The 25853-nt window shown below is 34.1% G+C and overlaps 3 protein-coding genes across 6 annotated transcripts in view; all 3 read left to right on the plus strand.

Annotated features, from left to right (window-relative positions):
• The first annotated feature begins 7117 nt into the window (after positions 1-7117).
• LOC136030177 (pantothenate kinase 1-like) overlaps positions 7118-25853 on the plus strand; it is a 56179-nt gene continuing 37443 nt past the window's right edge. Inside the window, exons 1-4 of one of the 4 annotated variants that reach the window (XM_065708919.1) lie at positions 7248-7295; positions 13180-13221; positions 18549-18612; positions 19859-20034. In XM_065708919.1, coding sequence (XP_065564991.1) covers positions 18591-18612; positions 19859-20034 — 198 coding nt within the window. In that variant the 5' untranslated portion in view covers positions 7248-7295; positions 13180-13221; positions 18549-18590. The other 3 variants (XM_065708918.1, XM_065708921.1, XM_065708920.1) reach the window with 3 other exon arrangements.
• Positions 8966-9583, plus strand: LOC136030640 (uncharacterized). Its single transcript, XM_065709710.1, has one exon. It carries the CDS (start codon positions 8966-8968, stop codon positions 9581-9583), a length of 618 nt encoding a protein of 205 aa, XP_065565782.1.
• On the plus strand, positions 10099-12804 carry LOC136030641 (uncharacterized). The gene has a single exon (XM_065709711.1). It carries the CDS (start codon positions 10099-10101, stop codon positions 12802-12804), a length of 2706 nt encoding a protein of 901 aa, XP_065565783.1.

Consider the following 25853-nt stretch of genomic DNA (forward strand, 5'->3'; position numbering starts at 1 on the left):
CAGTAGGAGAAGCAAAACAGCAAATATCTATCTTTTTTTTTCTTTTAGTCGTCATTTGAAGCTGATTCGGGAATGGTAATTATGACTTCAATTAATCTTAATTTTAAAAGTATACAAAAATAAAATTTTGAAATTTCGAAAAGTAGCCTGAAACCCCTCAAAAATGGTGTTGGATCTAGTGTCTACAATCGTTTATATCTAAAGTTACAGTCACTGTCGTCAGGAGTCCAATTAAAAAATGTCGATTAAGACCTTAATTAATAGATAATGCCTTATAAAAGATAGAATAATTATTATAGTTTTGTGTAGCTATTATCGTTGGAGGGAGGAATAATCAAAGATGCTGGGTAATTTTCTAGAAAGGATGTTAATAATATGGGAATGAATTAAACATACCAACGACCGGATAGTTAAGGAAAATATGATACATTATTTGATTATTATTTATAAGTAAAAATTGCATTTAGTTTTAGGAATGGATGTTGAGGAATTCGATAGTACGAAGTTTTATTCAACTTTGAATTAAACTCTGTTTATGAATATGTCAACAAAATAAAAAAAATTTCAAATACTTCTTACCTTCGCCCCGTGGCCGACCGAAAACGCGATGGTCCGACAACCTGTCCGAGCTCCTGGCGATGGCAAACATCAGACTGAGTAAAGGACAAACGCTCGCACTCGATCAAAGCGGATGGAGCAGGCAGACGTCAATCCACGTCGAGCAGCGGCCGGCAGGAGACCTAAGTCAAGTAAGTTTGTCTATCGTTAGTTTGGGAGAATGCCTTCTTTCATTTCTTGTAAAGGAAAATATTAGCCATAATTTTTGGAATTTAGTTATCCATTGCTTTTGCTAGACATATGTTTAGTATATTTTTCATATTTGAAGCTTTTTCTTGGATAATAATAATTTGAAAAAGGTTAGTTTTTTTTTTACCCATTTTGTTTACTTTCAAAGTTAACCTGTTATTCTGTTCGTTTTTATTTTTGAGCAATTAGAAAAGATTTTGCAAAAACATTTGAATTAAGAGCTTCAACAAATAGAAATGAAAAAATTAATTAATCATTCCATTCACCTAAAAAACAAGAGCTAAGAGCTCATATGGCACTTGTGACGAGGCGAGAAGAGCTAATAGCCAAGAGATCATATGGTATGAGCTCTAACAAAATTCTATGAATCAATAGATTGATTTAAAAAGGAAAATAAGAGGCTTAATGCCGGTCAGGATTTAAAATAAGAGCTCTGAGTCACGATGTCCTTCTAAATATCAAAATTCATTAAGATCCGATCACCCACTCGTAAGTTATAAATACCTAATTTTTTTAATTTTTCCTCTCCCTTTAGCCCCAGATGGTCGAATCTGGGAAAACGACTTTATCAAGTCAAATTGTTCAGCTCCCTGACACGCCTATCAATTTTAATCGTCCTAGCACGTCCAAAACCACCAAACTCGCCAAATCACTAACCCCTCCCCCCAAATCCCCCAAAGAGAGCGAATCCAGTACGATTCTGTCAATCACGTATCAAGGACATGTGTTTATTCTATCCACCAAGCTTCATCCCGATTCCTCCACTCCAAGTGTTTTTCCAAGATTTCCCCCTCCAACTCCCCCCAATGTCAAAAGATCTGGTTGGGATTTGAAATTAGAGCTTTGAGACATGAATTCCTTCTAAAAACCAAATTTCATTAAGATCCGATCATCTATTCGTAAGATAAAAATACCCCAATTTTCACATTTTCCAAGAATTCCGGTTTCCCCTCCAACTCCCCCCAATATCACAGGATCTCGTAGGAATTTGAAATTAGAACTTTAAAGCACAAGATCCTTCTAAATATCAAATTTCACTAAGATCTGGTCACCCTTTCGTAAGTTACAAATACCTCAATTTTCAAAATTACCCCCCCCCCCAATTCCACCAAAGAGAGCAGATCCGGTCTGGTTATGTCAGTCACGTATCTTAGACTGGTTTTTATTCTTCCCATCCAGTTTTATCCTGATCTCACCGCTTTAAGTATTTTCTAAGATTTCCGGTCCCCCCAACTGCCCCCCACCCAATTACGCTTGATCCGGTTGAGATTTAAAATAAGAGATCTGAGTTACGAGGTCCTTCTAAATATGAAGTTTCATGAAGATCCGATCACTCCTTCGTAAGTTTAAAATACGTAATTTTTTCTGATTTTTCAGAATTAGCCCCCCCCCCCAATGGAGCGGATCCGTTCCAATTATGTAAATCACGTATGTAAGACTTTTGCTCTTATTTTTCCCACCAAGTTTCATCCCGATCCCTCCAATCTAAGCTTTTCCCATGATTTTAGGTTCCCCACCCCAAACTTCCCCCAATGTCACCAGATCCGGTCAGGATTAAAAATAAGAGCTTTGAGACACGATATCCTTCTAAATATCAAATTATCTTGAGATCCGATCACCCGTTCGTAAGTTAAAAATACCTCTTTTTTCTAATTTTTCAGAATTAACCCCTCCCCCAACTACCCCAAAGAGAGTGGATCCGTTCCGGTTATGTCAATCATGTATCTAGGACTTGTGCTTATTTTCCCCACCAAGTTTCCCCCTCCCAACTCCCCCCCCCCCCCAATGTCACCAGATCTGGTCGGGTTTTAAATAAGAGCTCTGAAACATGATATCCTTCTAAACATTAAATTTCATTGAGATCCGATCACCCGTTCGTAAGTTAAAAATACCTTATTTTTTCTAATTTTTCAGAATTACCCCCCCCCTCCAACTACCCCAAAGAGAGCGGATCCGTTCCGGTTATGTCAATAATGTATCTAGGACTTGTGCTTAATATTCCCACCAAGTTTCATCCCGATCCCTCCACTCTAAGTTTTTTCCAAGTTTTAGGTTTCCCCCTCCCATATCCCCCCCAATGTCACCAGATCTGGTCGGGATTTAAAATAACAGCTCTGAGACACGATATCCTTCCAAACATCAAATTTCATTAAGATCTGATCAACAGTTCGTAAGTTAAAAATACTTCAATTTTTCTATTTTTTCCGATTTAACCGGCCCCCACTCCCCCCCCCCCAGATGGTCAAATTGGGAAAACGACTATTTCTAATTTAAGCTGGTCCCGTCCCTGATACGCCTGCCAAATTTCATCGTCCTAGCTTACCTGGAAGTGCCTAAAGTAGCAAAACCGGGACCGACAGAATTGGCGATTGCTAATTCACTTGGTTAATACCAAGTGCCATAAAAAACCCCCAAAAAAAACATCTACTTTATGAGCATCTAGCTGACTACGAGCAGGAGCACTTTATGGGTCAGAAATGTAACCCATAAAGCTTGATCTAATTGTTAAGTGTCTATAAGACGATGCAACGACAAGGGTTTTCTATGAAATAATGGTATTTGTGAATGAATTAGAAGGAAATGTATTCAAGGCGAATATTAGGATTAAAAAAGACGTTTAGTTAAAATAGCGATGATATAGTATTTACCTAAGTATATTATTGAATAAAGGGCTCATTATTAGAAGCATCCCTGTAAAATCAAAAATAAAAGGCACCGACTATAAAAACCTTATTACTGGTGGTAAATTATAAGACCTTTTATCATACCGTCTATCCTCTGCCATAATCGTATGTGTATTTTTCATACTACTACTAATAACTCAACGCAGCACCAAGCCGCCTAAAGCCAACACAGCTACTTACGCTCCTCTTACTTCCCAATCTATTTAAAGCCTCCCTCTTTACATCCTACCAGGAAGTTCCCATTTCCTTTATATCTTTCTTTATGATATCTTCTCCCCCCCCCCCTAGACGAGGACGACCTGCTTTCCATTTAGTCCTAGACGGTTGGCCGTAAAGGACAACCTTGGGCAATCTGTCATCCTTCATCCGCAGAAAGTGGCCTAGTCACCTCAACCTTTCTTCTATTATAGCCCTAGAAAGCGGGATGAACCACATTTTTCGTACAGCCTAGAGTTTGAAATATGGTCAGTCAAACGGGTACTAAGAACAATTCGTTGGCAATTTCTCTAAAAGACACTTACTAAATCTTCATCCGCTTTTCGGAGCGCCCATGCTTCAGAGCCATGTTTGACCACTGCCATCACTGCACCTTCCAATATTCTAATCTAAGAGAAGGACCTAGTAATTTTAGGAAAACTTTAATTTAAACCACACTATAAGAAAGGGGATAAGAGTGGGTGTCTTAGTTATCGAGGTCTTTGTAGATAGAAAATTACTTAGTAATATTTAAGAGAAGAACAATATTTAAGAGAAGTTTCAAGAGAAGAATAGTGCGGTTTTAGAAAAGGCAGAGGATGTATCGACCAAATTTTCACTCTTAGGTATAATTTAGAAGTGCCTTATTTGTCAAACACCTTTGGTCCTCAGTTTTATTGATAATAAGAAAGTGTTTGATTCTGTTGATAGAAGAGCTTTAGCAAAGGTCTTATCCTTGTATGGTATACCTGACAAATACATCAAAGTGATTAGTGCTATGTACGAGAATAACTGCTGCGGTTAAGGTAGAAAATGAGGTTAGCAGCTGGTTTTGTATTAAATCAGGAGTTAAGCAGGGTTGTGTTCTATCCCCCTTTATATGGATCATTTTGATGGACTTTGTCTTAAGTCGCACAGAAAAGACAATGGGAGACGACAGGATCAAATGGGGAGGAAACAATCTCCTGGACTTAGATTATGTTGATGATTTAAGCATCGTAGATGAAAGTGTGAGCAAAATGAACGAACTTTTAGAGGTTTTGCGAGTTCAGGGTGCTAGAATAGGTTTCAACATTAATGTTGAGAAAACTAGGTCACTAAGGCTGGGTATAAGTGAAGATGAAAAGGTGACGTTGGGTAACGAAAAAATTGATCAGGTGGGCAGCTTCACTTACCTTGGTAGCATTATTAGTAAAGATGGTGGGAGCAGTGAGGATGTTAAAAGTAGAATAGCCAAGGCTCAGGGTGTTTTTTCACAGTTAAAAAAAGTTTGGAAGAATTGGAAGATAAGCCTGCAAACCAAGATTAAAATATTAGAATGTACAGTGATGGCAATGGCCAAATATGGCTCTGAAGCATGGGCGCTCCGAAAAGCGGATGAAGATTTACTAAATGTTTTGCAGAGAAATTGCCTTGGTACAAACATGACTGGACATTATTAAGGAGTTGTTTTAAAACTAAAAAATGTTAGTCCCCTAGATTTTTTTTTCCATTCATTGTACTTCCTACCGTGAGCAGGTTGGGATAAAAAAAACGTCCCCAGAAGTAAAACGAAGTATTATCCTTTACTATAAAACTTGTAAATGAAATTAAATATAAAGCTTGGAATTCTCGTATATTGATTTTCTTAATTTTTGGTTCGGGAGAAAAAGAAGACGATGCGTAATTTCTTCAACAGGTTTTCTGGATGCCATTTTTTCTATATTTTGTCACTTGATTTTCTGCTGGACGTTCATATTCGGTTTTGTATTCTATTATGTCCGTACCAAGTGTTGGCTGTCGAAAACCAGCGAATTCTCTAAAAAAAAATCAAGCAGTCTGAAAGATTCTTGCTCAACTGTTGAATTTGCCGTGTCAAAATTAGGTTGATCTATCTCTAACTCAAAACCAAATTCTTATGTAGATACTAGGTTTTGATGAAAGTCAGCCAACATTCCAGGGCAATTTTGAGGAAAACATGAGTCTTTTGGGACAAAAACGGATTTGCCATTATAGAAATCAATATAGAACCATCCTCTGAATTTTCATTTTGTAGTGTCCATTGCTTTTTTTTTCTTCTACAAAGAACGGGCAACAGTAAAAGATTCAAAACTTTTTTTTCGTTTGTATATTTGTAACTTGTAAATATAATTTTTAAATATTTTTTAAGGTGGGTGCACAATCTTCAAATTGTCATCAGTTTCCGATATTTATATGTATCATTTAACAATCTTCATACATAGGAGTGAAAATGACTTTTCTTGCCTTCTCTATTTACATTTCAAATTAAGTATTAAGATAATGCTGCCTCATAATTTTTAAAAAAGAAATAAATGTATATTAAAAGCTTTTTTTTGTTGCTTTCGAAATTAAAACTCCCAGAACATCTCAGCCTCATATGGTAAATTTTGATAAGACCCATTTTCTTGTCAGCGATTCAAAATGTTTCAGTTTAAATTAAATATTTAATTAAGATCTAAATTGATAGAAGCACCATTCGTTTATTTAGAGGATATTAAGAAATATCAGTGTTTTTTATTAAATATAATATAAAGTAAAAGTTTTGTGTCTTAATGAGGTCGAAATATTCCTGTCAGTACTGTAGAAATACTGCTTTAAGAGGTTGAAGAAGAACTATGCTTGATTTTTTCCTAAGTATTTTTTTTATATTAGGTGCACATTTGAATGGCTATATCTCAAGCAATAACATAGACGTAAAAAAAAAAAAAAAAAAAAAAAAAAAAAAAAAAAAAAAAAAAAAAAAAAAAAAAAAAAAAAAAAAAAAAAAAAAAAAATATGCCGTGCTCCAGATGGTCAATATTTTACGCTTGAAATAGTGTTGATTGTTTTTTCTTTGGCTGATTATTGTACTTTCAGTATAACTGTGAGGCTAGTTATGACGGCATTTGAAAACCAGCTGAAGTTATCTAATTCCAAATTTAACCTTATTGTGCAGATCCGATCTACAGAAGAACTTATAGAGTAATAAAGTTGTGAAAAATAAGGATTAACTGAGTGATGGCAACAAAACTATAACTCCTATCAGAGAACTAACTGTTGCGTGCTTTCTATTGGTTTAACCAAATCAGTGTCAGATTATTGTAGAAACACTGATCAGTTTTAGAGAAGTTTCAGTTTGTCAGACCTAAGGAGTATTTACACTAAAACACTTATCAGAAAGAAATATTGCTGGTATAACTTAATAGGAAATAAACATTCATTTAATATCTCTGCTAACGCCCAGATAATGAACTTTTTTCTTGAGACATTATTTGATAACACAGACGAATATGATGCTGACCAAAATATGAAACGGTCCCATGAAGTGTTCCAGATTTCCCAGAACTGTTTGTCTCAAGGAAGTTGAAATCGAGCTTTGGGGTTAATATGAAAACACTAGTTGAGCAGGAGCATGAAGAGTGAAATTACTTGATCTACGTGATTGAAAAATTTTGGTTAGCTAGGAAATAGGTACTACAAGACAAGTAAAATACTATTTTGGCTTTTTCTTTAAATAGAAAGACCTCCAGAGGTACCAGGATTAAGAATAAATGTGATGAAAATAGGTAGCGTCAGTGAGAAACGTACGATTTTGAGGCAACAAATATAAATTATGAAAAAGTGATTGTGAATACCATCGCGGGACTTGAGGAAAACGGCTCAGCGTGGTATATTATTTTTGAAATGAGGGTTTGATATTTTTGTTAATTTTTTGGGTATAGTGGTGTGTTTTACCTGGGATGCAGGTAAATTGGGATCCACATCACTCTCCTGGAGTGATGATGGGGCCAAATGCAGTAGGTCCAAATAATGAGCAGGGGCAGGCCCCCATGTACACAACATTTATTCCACAAGTTGTACCTATGTCTCAAGCTATACAGTACCAGGGTCAGGTTATACAGCAGACACCAGGATTTAATCAGGCAAGACAATCACCATATGTCACAACTCTAGCCCCCCACAATAGTCAATACAGTCAGCATCAAATCTATATTTCACCACACTCTCAAAATAGATTCATTGCTACAGTCCCTACATCAAATTCATTTGAAATTTTGAATTCAATTGATGAAAATTACCCCCCTCTTCCCTCAGATGAAGCCATGAATTTAGGCAGTGCAAACCCTAAAGAAGTGGAGGGTATCATAAATTTCCCTAAGCTAGGTTTATCTCATGACTTGGGAAAAGGAGCCAAGAGAGCTATATCCCCAACCCTCATTGAGGAAAACAATAGAGTTGCAAAAAGTCGCTACACAGCTCCTCCTAAGTACCACCCAAAAAATAAGGGAATCCAGATTCTTGACAGATTTGACAATAGAGTAATCTTGTCTAGCAAAATTGAAACAAAAATCTTGCCTATGGAAAGAGAAACCACTTTAAGCCTAAAAGAAGCATTAAAACCTGAGCACTTTGAATTTGAACTGAGCAAAGATAAAAAGAGAGTCACAATATTTCTTCCTACTGAATCTGCTGTAGCAAAAGCATTGACAATTAAGAAAATAGGTGAAACAGAAGTCCAAGCTGAGGAATTTAAACCCAGATGTCAAGGAGTAATAAGAGGAATACCTAAAGAAATCACTGAAGAAGAGATTAAAAGTGATCTTGAATCTGAGTCCAATGCTAATGTGAAATCTGTAAAAAGATTGAAAAGATTTAATAGAGAAACAAAACAATTAGAAGATAGCCTATCAGTCTGTATTACATTTGAAAATAATCTCTTGCCCTCAGCTCTATGGCTATATGGTAGGAAAAGAGAAGTTCAAGGATACCAAAGGCCTATTATCCAGTGCTTCAAATGTCAAAAGTATGGACATATGCAGGCACAATGCAGGGCACCACAGCCAGTTTGTCTCAGATGTGCAGGTCCTCACCAGTCAAAAGACTGTGAACTTAAGAAAGTAACATTAAAAGAAGAAAAATTCCAAAAGTATAGCTGTGTAAATTGTAGGGGTAACCATTCTTCTACTTCTGGATTGTGTAGAGTAAGAGATCAAAATAAAAATATTTTAAGATTATCTCAAGAAAAAAATATTGGCTTCAATATGGCTTCCATAGCATATAGATCCTATGCAGATGCATTAAATAAAAAAAAGGCCATAGAGATCAATGAACAAAACAAAATCCAAAAAGACATTCTAACAAAGTTAGTGATTTTTATTTCAAGTGCACCAGAAGTGGTTGACTTGAGGGACTTGGAATTACAAGAAAGGGTCCAGAAGTTATGCTCTCTTATGAAAACATTATTCAATGAGAAACTAGAATCAAGTGAAATTCTAAAGCTAATCAACATAAGCCCTTAAATGAGAATTTTATCATTCAACACTCAATCAGTCAAAAGAGTTAAAAAGGACTTAATTGAGAACTTTGCAAAGAATAAAGAAATTGATATTATCTGTTTACAAGAAACATGGCTGACAAGCAGAGATACGTGTTTAATGAAAGATTTTCACATAATTAGAAAGGATCGAGAAGAAGGTAGAAGAGGTGGATTGATTACAGCCATCAAAAAGACAGTGTACCATCAGGTATTAAATTTTGGATCATTAGTAAATCAGAAGGTAGAAGTGTTGTTGTGTAGAGTTTATAGATATAGAAAACCAGCACTGATATTAGCCAATGTGTATAACCCAGAAGGAAATAATATGGATTTGGAGACTGTTTTTGATTTAGTAAAAAATGCTGTAAAACCAACAGAAGAGTTTTTAATAGTTGGGGATTTTAATGCCCACTCTGATATTTGGTGTGGTTGTGGAAATAAAAATGGTAGTGGAAATGCCTTGGAGAAAATCCTAGAAGGACAAGATGAAATAATTCTTTTGACACCATATGGGTTACCCACTAGGGCAAATCCACACAGGGGTTTATATTCAACAATTGATTTAGCCTTTGCATGTGGTAGAATGGCAACTAAGACATAAATATAGTCATAAGCTGTCACCTCAGAAATAAATAGTGACCTCATCAGTGACCACTTTCCTGTAATTGTGGATATTGAAGGCAGAATTGAAAACCCAAATATTGATAACCAGCCAAGGTTCATATTCAAAAAAGCTAATTGGAAAGAGTACAGAACAAGTCTGGGATCTATTGAACTGGAGAAAGAACTTAATTCTTTTGAAAACATAGAGGACAAAATTTGTAAATTCCAACAACTTCTGCTGGAGACAGCAGAAAAAATCATCCCACAGAGCAAAAAAGGGAAGACTCGCCACAAAGAACCTATATGGTGGAATACTGAATGTGAAAATACCAAGAAAGCAATGAATAGGGCAGCAAACAACTATGGAAAAATTCTATCTACAGAGAACTACATTAAACTAAAGCAAAATTTGTAAGAGCCACTAGTGATGCTCGAATTGATTCATGGACAAAGTTTGTAGAGAGTTTAAATTTTAGAGATTCATATGGGAAAGTCTACAAATTTATAAAGAGAATGGCTAGTAGAAATAACCCTCCAAATCCAAACACCCCAGTGCAATTTAATGGAGAGCTAATATTTGATGACAAGAAGAAAGCTGAAGCAGGAGTTAGGCACCTAAGTCAGACCATAGGCAAAGAGGATCCATTTATAAAGACAGTCCTTCACTCTAAAGTATTTTCTAAAGCAAGAAAACTTGCAGAGGAGAAAAGTAATGAACCATACAATTTGCCTTTCACAAATGTAGAACTAGAAGTTGTGTTAAATAAATTGCCAGAAACAGCCCCTGGGCCTGATAGAATCCACCCAGCATTATTGAAGAATCTTCCAACTAGATGGAGACAAGAACTATTAAAAATAATTAACATTTTATGGAAAGAGGGAAGATTTCCAGATTGTTGGAAAAAAGGCATAGCTTTAATGATACCAAAACCAGGTAAAAATAATTTAGTGGAAAATCACCGATTTATAACATTGCTGCCAGTTGTAGGAAAGATCTATGAAAGACTGGTCAAAAAAAGGTTGGTTTACACAGTGGAAAAAACACAAATTCTTCAGGATATTCAAAATGGGTTCCGGCAAGGGAGAAGCACAACTGACAGTCTTCTAAGCATTTTGAGAGATTCACTCTATGCATTAAATAACAGGAAAGTCATGATACTTATATTTCTAGATGTTAAAGGTGCATTTGACAACATTGTCCACCGACAAATATTAAATGGACTTGTAAAAGCAAACATCCAAGGCACACTCATGAATTTTTCAATAGAATATATGTCTGGCAGAGAAGTTGCTGTACTTGTTGGAGAGTCAAAATCAGAAAACAAGGTTCAAATTAAAAGAGGAGTTCCACAGGGAAGTGTCCTTGGTCCTGATTATTATAACATATCTGAACATGACATTCCTATTAAAGATGATGCATGCAATGGCTGTATTTTTGCTGATGACAATAAGACATGGACTGTCCAGGATACTGTAGAGGAAGCTGAAAAAGAAGCCCAACAAATACTTCTCCAAATAGAAACATGGGCAAGTACTCTAGATATAGTATTTGAACCATCCAAAGCAAAAGCCATGGTAATAACACAAAGGAGAAATATCAGACAACCTGTTTTGAAATTTTATGGAGAAAATATAGAAATAGTAAAAGAATATAAAGCCCTAGGAATAATACTGGACTGTAAGATGAGATTTACCAAACATATAGAAAATCTGAAAATATCATGCCTTAAAAAGATAAATCTTCTGAAAATGATGGCAGGGGGGAGGTATGGAGCTAACCCAGCAGTAATGAGAGAATTTTACATCAAGTATATACGACCAAAAATTGAATATGGGGCCACTATATATGGCAGTGCAAATGAAGGTCTGCTAAATAAGCTAGAAGTTATACAAAACACAGCTATAAGGATTGCTTTTGGTGCAAAACATACCACACCAATTCCATTCTTATTAATTGAATCTGGCATAGAAAAACTGTCAACAAGAAGAGATGTACTATTACTTAAATATATTCAGAAACTATGGACATCAGATAAAAATCATCCAATCAAGAAACATATTGTCAAGCGTGGGCTATTCCATACCATGAACCCAAATAAACTAAGGAAACATTTAAACCCATTTGAGAAAGCAGAAGCACTGATGACAGTAGAAGGCTTGAATTTCTCTATTACTAGAATGTTGCAATATAAGAAACCCATAGAAACCCCACCATGGCTTTGGATGCAAATACCCTGTACCATAGAAAAAATACAAAAAAATGAAAGAAATCCACTATATACAAAAATGGAATTTAACAAACTTATCACAGAAAAATTTCAAAATTTCTGTCTAATATATACTGATGGATCCAAAATAGAAGGAAAGGGAGTGGGAGCTGCAGCTTTTGTTCCTCAGAAGAACTTAGTGGCATCCAGATCTCTAGGACAATACTCAACAGTCTTTGAAGCAGAAATTGAAGCAATAGAGATAGCGCTTGATTTAATCCAAAAGGCCACAATAAAGGACAAAGAAGAACAAAAATTTGCTATTTGTAGTGACTCAAAAGCTGCTATACTGAGCTTACAAAATTTTACTTCAAACCAAAACCAAGAAGTCAGCTTTTGTTACAACACACTTCTCCAATTGCTCCAAAATGGATATGAAATTCAGCTTGTATGGACACCAGCACATGTAGGTATACAAGGCAACGAAATGGCTGATAAACATGCAAAAATAGCAGCAGCACAACCCCATGACTGTGTAGAGGGAAATGAATATAAGGAATTGAGAGCAATCAGAGGAGGATTGAGAAAAAGAAGATTTGGACTTTTGAAGGATTTAATCCATGGTCAGCTTGTAGCCCAGAAAAAACATAACCACTTTGATAGTAAAATTTATAGTAAGTTGAAAAAGAGAAATTGTAATTTGTTATTCCGTTTTCGATCAGGTCATGTAAGTACTAATGCTAGACTATTTAGGATTGGGAAAATTGATAGCCCTGTTTGTAAAGCTTGTAATTTGCAGAATGAGACTGTACATCACTATCTAATTGAGTGTCCTTTTTATGAGAGACTTAGAAAGGATATGAGAATTATATGCCAAAAAGAAAAGCTAGGCAGTCTCAATGTTAGTCTTATGCTTGGGATAGGGATAAATGATGATGTTATAAGACTTGAAATGATAATGATGTTTTTGAAATTTGTGAAATTTAGTGGCAGAATGGATGATTTTAGCTAGGATTATATATTATTTTAATTATAAAAAAAAAAAAGATTTTTTTTTTTTTTTTTTTTTTATATGTTCTAGTGTTATGGAATAAATATTGAAGAGGGTGGAAAGGAATTATTTGCTTGTTGTGTGTTATTTCTGTATTCATTGTTTATAAAAAAAAAAAAAAAAAAAAAAAAAAAAAAAAAAAAAAAAAAAAAAAAAAAAAAAAAAAAAAAAAAAAAAAAAAAAAAAAAAAAAAAAAAAGACTGAGAGAAAAGAGATTATGAAGTTTGTTTCAGATTACTGCATCAAGAAACAAAGAGAAAAGTGTGGAACAAGGAAGATCGTCTCAACAGAAGCTGGATTCTAGAGGAGACGTTAATAATCAACAACAACAACAACAATACCATCGCCTTCAAATATTGAGAGCTACTTAAAATTTCGGTGATTGAACTGTTTAATTCTATTTCGTTGGAGTAAATTTGAACGTTAAATAATTTTTAGAAATTCATTTTAATACGAAAATCATTTTAATACTAATATTTTGATGTTTAGCCTACGATATTTTGGATAATCTTTTTTATTTATTGAATATTTTAATATATAAAAATATATCTGATATATAGTAATATCTAAGAACTAGGATAGAACACTGAACGGAAGAATAATGTGATTTTGGTAATTCTTAAGCCTTATAGCCTAGCTAATTACTTGGCTAGTAGCCTAGGCCAATTTATGAAATCTAGCCTATAGCCTACTAAATTTACACTGATCAGTAAAAATTTATAATAGATGCATTTTATTATTTTAAAAGTGGTTAGATTAGGAAAATAAGACTTTCTCTAATGAATCCAGGGCCAAAAACATAGCCTAGCCTACTTCAGGAAGGTATTTCCAAGCTTCTATGTTAACTCTTTCCTGATTTCTAAGTCTTAGAAAGGTAGACATATGGTAATGTATCACAGTTCATATTATTGACTTAAAAATAAAGTGAACATACCACTTGATGCCTTTTTTATGCTCTTTACAAATATAGTAATTGCCTCTACCACAAATTCAAATTTAAGCGCTTGTTGAGCTCTTAAAAATGACAAATTTTCAATTAAAGTATGAATTATCAGTCATTTTTGAGAAAATAATACTGTTTTCTCAGTGGTATTTTCTTGGTTGTTTTTGACAAAATAATGCTATGTTTTCTCAGTATTAAAATTATTTATAGTTAGGTTGGGATAGGTTTGGTCAAAAAGTGCTTAAATTTGAATTTGCAATAGAAGCAATTATTATATTCATAAATATCACAATAAAAGGCATCAAGTGGTATAGTCACTTTATTGGTGAGTCAATAATATGAACTGTGATACATTTACCAAACCTATGAAAGTTCATTTTATTGACTTACCAATAAAGTGAACATGCCACTTGATGCATTTTTTTATGCTCTTTACAAATATAGGCATATAATTGCTTCTATCACAAATTAAAATTTAAGCACTTTTTCAGCTCTTAAAAATGAAAAATTTTCAATTAAAGTATGAGTTATCAGTCATTTTTGAGAAAATGATATTATGTTTTCTCAGTTGTTTTCAACAAAATAATATTACATTTTCTCAATACCAAAATTACTTATAGTTAGGTTGGGTTAGGCTAGGTCAAAAAGTGCTTAAATTTGAATTTGCAATAGAAGCAATTATTATATTCATAAGGAGCACAATAAAAGGTACAAAGTGTTATGTTCACCTTATTGGTGAGTCAGTAATATGAACTGTGATAAATTTACCAAACACATCACAGTTCATATTATTGACTTACTAATAAAGTGAACATGCCACTCAATTCCTTTTTTTATGCTCTTTACAAATATAATAATTGTTTCCATTACAAATTTAAACTTAAGCACTTTTTAAGGTCTTAAAAATGACAAATTCTCAGTTAAAGTATGGGTTATTGGTCATTTTTGAAAAAATATTACTACATTTTCTCTGTGCCAAAATTATTTATAGTTAGGTTAGGTCAAAACGTGCATAAATTTCCATTTTCAATAGAAGCAATTATTATATTTGTAAACAGCATAAAAAAAGCATCAAGTGGTATGTTCACTTTGTTACTAAGTCAGTGATATGAACTGTGATACATTTACCTTTAGAAATTTGCCTACTTGACAAGTCTATATCTATTGGAATTTTGACAAAACAAACATTTTACCTGAATTTTCAGTTTCTTTTTCTCTTATTTAGATTTGGAAAAAGTAATTCCTGTTATATGTGTGGAATTTTAAGCCATATCAATGACTTTTTTCTTCTAAATATAGGAAATGCATTTGAAGATCTTCAAAACCCTTTAAATTGGGATTGAGCAAAGTTGTGAAGCTGAAAACAGTTTTCTTGTACTTCATTTGGTGAGACTCCCAGTACTCAGCCATTACCTAATCTCTGTCATATGTTCTGATTAAAATCTTTCCTATACATAGACAAAAGGCACCTAATATTCAACCCTATGTTTATAGGGTTAGGTAGTTATGATTGGCTAACAATTAGGACTAGACCAGTTATAATATTGGAAAACATCTGGTCTTTGAATTTAGACAAAAGTCAGCTCCCCACCCTAGTTTATATTAATACAGTTATTCTGTTTCACAGCACTTGTCTTGCATCAAGGCTGACTGTATGGTTTAAATATTCAAATACTTCTTAAAAATATTTTGATACATCCAATGGTAAAACAATCCAATTTCAAGGTGGTATGATAGACATTTTACAATGATCTTTCTATTAAACAGTGGATTAAATGGCTGACTACTAGGTATCTTATCTAAGCAGACAATTTATTTTGCAAGGTTTCATTTATATAACACAGGGATTTTTAAAGGTCATCAGGGGTTATTGCCCTTTAGAAGGAGTGGAGGTAGGCACTTTAGCATACCTTCTTGGGACATACTTTGGTCTGTAGGTCCATCCCTGAAATTTTGATTTTCCCAACCTGACCCCTTTCCCAGATAGTGAAATAAGCCTGTCTAGAATTTTACCATCTATGTTTTTGTTTTCTCTGTAAGATATCCATAATGCTGACAAGAATAAATATATAGCCTACTATTTGTACATAAAACAAATGCTTGTCTATGGGCTGGAAAAAAGGAAATATTTATATTTTTGGCCCTTGTTTACTAATTGCATTTGCAAATATGTATAGAGACCTGATTTAATTATTCATAGCCATTTTTTTTGTCAAGGAACTGTAATTTGATTATAATGATTTTTAATTGAATTACAGATATATATATCAATTAAAACTAGTAAAAAAAAGAAAGGAAAATATATACCCACTCCATGTGTTGCTTAGAATATACACTCAAGAAATTTACAATGACCTGTTTGTTAGTTTAAGAATAAATCCTTTGCAATAAAATGTATACAATGACAAACAGTTCTGCAGGAAGATGTTGAGAGGTGGCACCCCTCAAGGAAATCATAGCCTAGTAAACAACACTGCAATTGTATTGGATTTTGATGGATTCTTTTGGGTTTGCTTGTTTTCATGTTTTTTTTTGGTTGAAAAACCTCTTCCTAGGTAAGTTATCTATTATTGGCTGCCTTGCTATAGTAACACAATATTTGTAGGCATGAAATTTGAATGAGTCATAGGTAATAGGTTTGAGATTGCTTGTGCTGGATTTTGACTCCTGTTGATGGAAGAGCATTGCCAAATGTGGAATACCATGTTTTGACCAAGACAGTCCTAGGATTGTACAAAACTTCTATTTATACTGCTGGTTCCACGGAATTCTTGCTTTCTGGTCCTAAGTTGGTTTAAGCACTCCATTTAGACTTGAAAGATGTTTTAGTTTCTCTACTGCACTGGTTTAGGATCACTGTTTTTCCTGAGCCTATAATAATTTCGGTGATTTAAATAACTTAAAAGTTGTAACTTCAAATGTTACAAAGTTAAAAGAAAACTATTATATTGACATGTTGACTGACAAATTCAAATGCTTTGAACAGGATTTGTTTGGAGTTTCAGAAACTCATATTCCAGGGGTAGGAAAAATAAAATAGGTGATATTGAATTTATTTACTCAGGCAGGAAGGAGTGATGCTTATTTATGCATAGGCAGAGAGTAGGGCTCATGGCGAATAAGGAAGCTTGCTAAATCTTCCTTAGGTTTGGAAGGTATTGATAAATGAATGCAAGCTGCTCATTTTATGGCTGAAAAAGTGCAATATATCAGTCATAGTAGTGTATGCTTCTATGGAATCAATTGATGGAGATAGTAGTGACTTAGATGAATTTTAGTTACAGCTTCAGGAACAAATAGACAGGATCCTGGGTAGAAATGCGGTATTTTGTTTGGGAGATTTTAATCCCCAGGCTGGTAGAAACAGGATAGATAGTATCTTCGCTTAGGTAGATTTGAAGTAGGAAAAACAAGCAATGGCTATAGGCTGCTGCGATTTCGTAGGTACAACAATATAACTATGACCAATACAGTATTTGGCCATAAAATGGCCTATAAGTTAGCATGGTACTCCTGTGATGGTAGCATGGCCAACCTTATTGATTATGTTATTGTGAACCAAAGACAGACAGGACTGACACAATATATTTAGGTGTATAGAAGTGCTGTTATTGGTGTTGAAAGTAAAGATGACCATCTTGTATTGTCTAGGGTTAAAATAAAGTTGAATAAGTGAGAGTGATGAGGTACTGTTGAATGATGAGCAGGTTGAAGAAGGTCATCCCTGAATGGGGTTAGAGGAGATTTTAAGGAAGGATTTAATAGAAATTGGACCTTCCTGGTAGGGTGTAAAGAGGAGGGCTTTAAATAGATTGGGGTGGAGGAGTATGCATAGTTGTGTTGGCCTTAGGCAGCTTGGTGCTCAAGTGAGATGTTAGTAGTAGTAGTATAACCAACAAATTATTGCAAAAATAGTCAATTCTGGCTCCATTACCGTTAATGTTCATCTGAGAAAATTGATTACAATTCAATTGAAAAACAAAGAATTACTTGCAATCAGTGGTGGATTGGGCAGGGCATATGTCCCTCTAGGTTTGGAAAAGTATATTTTACTTCCTACCCTAAATTTTGTGACTTGATGGTGCAATTGGATAATTATTTGATTAACTGAGCATATCTCTGCTTTAATTCTTTAAACTTCTTTATTGGGTCTATAAGCTAAAGTGTATAAAATAGCCTTTGAAATGCCAAAATACAAAAATCTTTAGGCAGGCTCTTAAGCTAAAAGCTTAATCCATTCCTGATGCTGAGGACATTCTAGCATAGACTTCTGCTGGAATCTAAATAGTTGATTTCTTAGAAGCTTATGTATATCTAGGTGGGCCTGTTGATAAAGTACTATTTTGAAAAGGATCTGAAATGTACATAAACCTTTCTCTATTGCATTTTGTCCTTATTTGTTTTGATCTGACAACCTAAAAAGTAATATTTGAAATGTTGCTGATTATCTTTTAAACTATTATCTATAAAGACATATATGTTAGAAAGACTAATGGTATGAATGCTATTCATTTTTTTTGGGGGGGGGGCTGTAGTTTCTAAGGCTGCTAATCCCAACATGTTATATGGGTATGTCTTGAAGACTAAGCTGAGGTAGTTGGATGGACATAAAATTGTCATCAAAATAGACCAAGTTAAAAAATGCAGCCATAAAAAAAATAAAATAAAAACAACTTTTTGGTGATTTAGCATAGTCCTGTTTTCAGTTGTTGGTTTACCCCCTTTAATACTTAATACCTTTAATACTTGTTTTCCTTTCTAGCTTATATCTTCCACTGCCTTCAAGCTAAAGACTAGTCAAGAAATGAGAGTTGGAATATCACCTCGTAAGTTAATTTATTGGTATTCCTTATTTTTTCATTTTCCTTGCTGTCAATACCTGCACAAATGCATAGACAGCTACCAAATCTTACAACCCACTCACGCCCTTTAGGTCTAAACTCTATGGACTTGCAACTGTGAAGTAACATTAGGCAGTGTGGGTTTCAACACTATCCTATATGTTTTACCATTTATTTTTGCCACTCCTTAACTTGAGGTATGAATTAGAGTTGGGGGGAAGGAGAATGTTTGCCCCCTGGATCTTTTGCCATCCCTTTAAACTTTTAAAAAATGTATTTATTTGGTATTTCATTGAAACAAACAGTAAAATTGCCCATCCATCTCTAGATTTTGAAAAGTACATCCCTACTTTTTCGTGAATTGATGCCAGTATTATCAAATCCAAAGGCTCGTAAAGGGAAATATAAAACTCTTCAAGGAATTTAAGAAAGGGCTAGGGTTGTTCTTGGTTGTCATGATGACAAAACAAGTAAGAAAATTACAAGCCTTTGAGAACTAATGTGCTAGTATTTGTTTGTATTTTTGCTTTCACCATGCTTATTTCTTCTTAGGCACAAATTGAAAAGAATATAATCAAAGTCTTCTCTTCATTTAAAATCACCATTCTTCTCCCTATTTTTGCAAGGACATACTAACTAAATTTCTTTTGTAAATGATTTGATTGCTAAATTAAGGTTAATTTTTACACTTTTCCATTTCCTTAAAAAGTCTGGACATTTTGGCTTCATGCTCAGAAGCCTATACCAATGAGAATAAAGAGAGGGAGAAATTTAAACGATTATTAATTTAAAAGAAAGCAAATATTTAAAGAAAACTGGAAAAAGAAAACCCAAAATCTGCTCTAAAAATGAAAATATTGGTTTTCATTCGATTTTCTTTGGTTTTCATTTTGTTTGTGTGTTGGGTGTTCGTATCTCTTTTCTCCTTTCCTTTAGTTTTTTTAAGGTTATTTTGTTGCTTTTTTTGTTATTTCTTTTCTATATATATATATATATATATATATATATATATATATATATATATATATATATATATATATATATATATATATATATATATATATATATATATATATATATATATATATATATATATATATATATATATATATATATATATATATATATATATATATATATATATATATGTATGTATGTATATATATTGCATATTTTATATGTTACCGTATATAAGTTATTGCGTATTTTACTTGATCTATTTTTTTTCCAGCCATGCCGTGGTTTGGAATGGACATAGGAGGTACTCTTGTAAAGCTAGTTTACTTTGAGCCAACTGATAATGTAGATGATGACAATGAAGAAGCTGAAACTTTAACAAACATAAAAAAATATTTGAAAAATAATGCAGCTTATGGACGAACTGGACACAGAGATACACAGTTGCAGGTAATTCGTTCAATAATTTTGTGATGTAGGAATGTAGCTCTTAAATAGCAACGAAGACCGCAGTGCCTTTCCATCACAAACAACAAAAACAGGAAGAACAATAGGGAATTCCTTTCGTAAGACCGTGGAAATTTAATTTGAATGAATATTTTGGTCCTATGTCCAAGGGCCATCCTCAGCAAAAACATAAATATATAAAAGAAGAAAAACATACAACAGCATAGGACCAATAAAACTAAAATTAATTTTTTTTTAAACAGTCCCAGCATCCTTTCTTCAGTGACGTTCAACTGTGACTCCAGGGCGACCAGGACGAGTTGAACTTCGCTGGACTGTTTAAACAAATAATAATTTTACTTTCATTTGTCCTATGTTGTTGTGAGTTTTTGTTTTCATTTTATATATTTATGTTTTGCTGAGCCCTTGGACATTGGGTCGAAGCTTTCATTCAAATCAGATTTCCACTGTCTTACGAAAAAAATTCCTTATTGTTCTTCTTGTTTTTGTTGTTAATATAGCTTTTTATTAAAGAAAAAAGGTTTCTAAAGATTACCAACTCTTACGGATTCCTGAAAAGATCAGTGTCACCATTTTGACGGGAATACCCTCTATGGAGGGATGGGAGACGCGGTTCCATCTCCTAAGGACCTTGTTTCCTATCTATGTATGTCGCCCATCCACTGGCAATGCTTTTTTGCTGGAACATTTTATTTGAAGTACTGTTTACTCTAAACAATGTCATATTCCATGGAAACGTTTGACTGGTTGTTAAAAATAAATTTTTTAGTGGAGAGATCTTTTTTGGTTTATCCTTTTAATTCTAAAATAACAATGTGTTATTTTGTTTTAAGCCTAGTTACATGCTCAATGCAACTTATTCAATAGTCAAGGCAGGGTATGTTTTTGTGGAAGGGAGAGGGGCTAAACCATATTTACTATTCCAACCTTTTTGGATTTTCTTCTTTTAATTCTAAAATGACTTAGCATACGTTCAAAAAAATACGTTCCTTATTCATTTGTAATTTTCTGAAATATCTAGATTCAGCTATAGCATAATTATCGTCAAATTTTTATTATCCATATAATATTTTCGTTTATGTCATTTGTTGCTATTTCTTGTTCCATGTCTTTTCTTTAGCTGTTCAGAGTCATTTGTCATCTTGTGTTTTGCACGTATCAAAGGTAGTAAATATTAATTCCTTCTTCCTGTTTAGCAATCACAGACTTACACATGCTAAACTAACACATTCCGTGATTCTGTCAAACAGTTCATGGTAACGAACTGTAGTAAGGAGCGACCCGACTCAATAGTAACCAAAACTCTATAAAATGGAATTTTGATACCAATAGTTACATCAAAAGAACCGCATTTTAATGCTGATTCTAAATATATAAGTTTCATCAAGTTTAGTCTTACCCATCAAAAGTTACGAGCCTGAGAATATCTGCCCTATTTTAGAAAATAGGGTGAAACACCCCCTAAAAGACATAGAATCTTAATGAAAATCACACCATCAGATTCAGCGTATCAGAGAACCCTATTGTACAAGTTCCAAGATCCTATCTACAAAAATGTGGAATTTTGTATTTTTTGCCAGAAGACAAATCACGGATGCGTGTTTATTTGTTTGTTTGTTTTTTGTTTTTTTTTCCCCAGGGGTGATCGTATCGACCCATTGGTCCTAGAATTTTGCAAGAGGGCTCATTCGAACGAAAATGAAAAGTTCTAGTGCCCTTTTTAAGTGACCAAAAAAATCGGAGGGCACCTAGGCCCCCTCCCACCCTCATTTTTTCCCAAAGTAGTCGGATCAAAATTCTGAGATAGCCATTTTATTCAACATGGTCGAAATACCTTATAAATATGTCTCTGGGGACGACTTACTCCCCCACAGTCCCCGTAGGAGGGGCTGCAAGTTGCAAATTTTGACCAGTGTTTGCATATATTAATGGTAATTGGGAAATGTAGAGATGTTTTCAGGTTTTTTTTGGTTGGAAGGGGGGGGGGAGTTGAGAAGAGGGGGCTATGTGGGAGAAATTTTCCATGAAGGAATTTGTCATTGGGGAAGAAGATTTCCATAAAGGGGGCGCAGCATTTTCTAGCATTATTTAAAAAAACAATGAGAAAATAAATATGAAAAAGTTTTTTTCAACTGGAAGTATGGAGTAGCATTAAAACTTAAAACGAACAGAAAATATTACGCATATAAGGGGTTCACTTCCTCCTAATACCTCACTCTTTACGCTAAAGGATTCTTAGTAATTTCAACTATTTATTCTACGGCCTTTGTGATTCAGGGGACAAAATTTAAGCTTTAATGCAAAGAGTTATTGACGAGTGGGCGGACCTTCTCATATACGTAATAAAAACATACGAACATAGAAGTTTGTTACGTAAGCTAATTCATAAGTTACGTATATCTTTTACTAATGAAAACGTTCGTAATAACTAAAAGTTCTAGTTGCCTTTTTAAGTACCCAAAAAATTGGAGAGCAACTGGGCTTCCTTCCCCTCCTTTTTTCGCAAAATCATTCGATCAAAACTATGGGAAAGCCATTTATCCAAATAAATAAATATGCAAATTTCGCTTTAATTATTCATCTGCGGAGAGCCGAAATCAAAACATGGATTAACTAAAAAACGTTCAGGAATTAAATAAAAAAAACAAGTGTTTTTAACTGAAAGTAAGGAGCGACATTAAAACTTAAAACGAACAGAAATTACCCCGTATATGAAATGGGCTGCTCCTTCTTCAATGCCCTGCTCTTTACGCTAAAGTTTTTACTGTTTTCAAAAAGTAGAGTTGAGAGAAAGAGTCAAACTTTAGCGTAAAGAGCAGGGCGTTGAAGAAGGAGCAGCCCTTTCATATACGGGGTAATTTCTGTTCGTTTTAAGTTTCAATGTCGCTCCTTACTTTTAGTTAAAAACACTTGTTTTTTTTTATTTAATTATAATCTTGGATTTCCTCCTAACCATGAATTTCATTGGGGAACATTTTTGTTTGCAATTCCATGTGATATTTCTTGTTTCTTTTTCCATGCCTTTTTTTAGCTGTTCAAAGCATTTTGTCATCTTGTGTAATACTGCATCATAGGCACTAAAAACCATACGACCACTGCTGGGGGAAAAATGACCTAAATTTATTCGCTTTAGATGTATACGAATATGATGTCACTTAAATGGATTGTTTTTTCAAAAATAAGGCTCTAAACAGATTTTCTCGAACACGTGACCTATCTAAAGTGTTTTTTTTTCAGGCCAAAAAATCGCAGGATGTCAGTTTTTAAAAAAAGAAAAAATATATGCATCCGTTTTCAAAAATAAAATTATACATAAATAAATAAATACATTCACAGTTGTTCGTTTACAGATGTAAGATATTAATAAAATATATAATAATAATATGTATAACGATATATATTATGATATATAATATCTATGTGTGTATAATCTTCTAGTTATATAAAACACTTGATCATACGTACAAATTTCTATCCAACCCTTTTTAACCTTTTTTAACCTTGTTTTGTCAGAATTTCAAACTGAGAGATTTTTTCCCTAGAAAATGTCGACCTTTTTCATAGAAAATATTAGCGTTTACTATCAACGTAGAAAAGTGCTACGAGTTGCTTCAAAAGACCAGAATTTCAGCCGAAACATTGGTTTTGGGATTTGGCTTGGACTGACCACCTCTGGAAGTCAAATAAGGGAGATACCTTTGCCCGATCTAGATTACGTATCTTGGCACGTTCATGGAAAAAAACCTAAGATATATTTTTTAGATATATAGTGATATTAGTATGATTATTATTATTATGCTCAAACGGAACGCACATTGTATGATCATTTTTCATATGTCCTGTTAGCATGAAACTACAATGCTCAAAACCTTTTCTTTTTTCTCCACTTTTTTGCTATTTTGAAGGGCCAGGCCTTATATTTAGAAGCATTCAACTAATTGTAGCACCATCATTTTTTTTGTTTCAATAGTCAGGGTTTATCATTAAGAAACTACTTATGCTACTACTACTGCTACTAACTACTCACTGCAGCACCAAGCCGCCTGAGGCCAACACAGCTACACACGTTCATCTTCCATCCCAATCTATTCATAGCCTCCTTACTTACACCCTCCCGGGAAGTTAGTATTTCTTTTAATTATTTCTTTACGAAATCCTCCAACCCCAACGTTGGACGACCTGTTGTCCTTTTAGCCCTGGACAATTGACCGAAAAGGGCTATCTGTCATCCGCAGGACATGCCCTAACTATCTTAATTTTTCTCGAATTATATCCCTAGATATCGGGATTGAACCACACTTTCTGTAGAGCCTTTTGCAATGCAGTCGGTAAGTCGGGTACCCAAAATAATCCGTAGGCAATCTCTCTGGAAAACATCTAGAAAATCTACCTCTGTTTTTGGAGCACCCATGCTTCAGAACCATGTTTAACCACTGTCATCACTGTAGCTTCTAATATTTTAATCTTGTTTTGCAGACTTATTTTCGTTTCCTTCCAAGCTTCTTTTTTAACTAAACACCCCGAGCCTTGGCTATTCTACTTTTAACATCTTTAAGGCACCCATCGTCTTCACTGATAATGCTAACAAGGTAAAGGAAGCTGCCCACTTTATCGATATTTTGTTACCCAGCGTCTTGTCATCTTCTTAGCGACTTGGTCTTCTTAACATCAATTTTCAAACCTATTCTAGCACCCGTTTTATTTCTTGCCCATTTTCCCCCATCATTTTTGCTCCCCATTTGATTCCGTGTTCTTCCATGTCCTTTTCTATTCTGTTTAAGACAAATTGCATCAAAATGCTCCTTATAAGTGGAGATGGAACACAACCCTGCTTAACTCCTGATATAATACAAAACCAGCTACTAACTTCATTACCTAACTTCATCGCAGTAGTGTTATTCTGGCACATAACACTAATCATTTTAATGTATTTGTCTGATAATGCCATACAATGATAAGACCTTCGCGAAGGCTCTTCTATCAGCTTAATCCAACGCTTGCTCACAATTAATAAAACTGAGGACTAAAGGTGTTTGATGACTCAGGCACTCCTCAATTATTAACCTAAGAGTGAAAATTCGGTCGACACATCCTCTACCCTTCCTAAAACCGCACTGTTCCTCTCTCGAAACTTTGTCTGCAGCATCTCTACGACTAATAAATATCAATATACTAAGTAATTTGCTACTAGTCTAATGTCCCTTTAATTACCACACTCACTCTTATCACCTTTCTTGTACGGGGGCTTAGCAAGGTATTTCCTAAAATCGCTAGGTACTTCCCCTTTTTCAAAATCATATTCATTTTTTTAGAGCCTTAATTTTCCTTTATTTCCAGTGGCCTGGCTTTATCATTCAGAAACACTCAGCTTTTTTTAGATCCTTCATTTTTTTTATGGCCAGGCTTTATCTCTATGAAACATTCAACTAATTTTAGAGTCTTCGTTTTTGTTATTTTCGATGGCCAGGCTTTATCATTCAGAAACATTCAGCTTTGTTTAGAGCTTCTTTTTGTTATTTTTAATGACCTTGGTTTATTATTCAGAAACAACCAACTAATTTTAGAGCCTTCATTTTTTCCCCTTCATTTTGTAGCCGTCTTTTTACAAGAGTAATAGTACCTGTGTAAATTTAGGATAAACAAATCAAGTATATTCAAACCGATGATTTTTTTCATGAAAGTAATTTTGTTTTGCTGTTTGCATTAACTCGCACAATTAGTGTTAATTTAGTGATAACTAAATTCTCGCTTACAAGCTCAAGTTTTGATTCGCAAGATTTACAGCGCGTCAATTGCCTCTA

This window comes from Artemia franciscana, chromosome 8 (genome assembly GCF_032884065.1).
Source record: "Artemia franciscana chromosome 8, ASM3288406v1, whole genome shotgun sequence".
Classification (NCBI taxonomy): Eukaryota; Metazoa; Arthropoda; class Branchiopoda; order Anostraca; family Artemiidae; genus Artemia; species Artemia franciscana.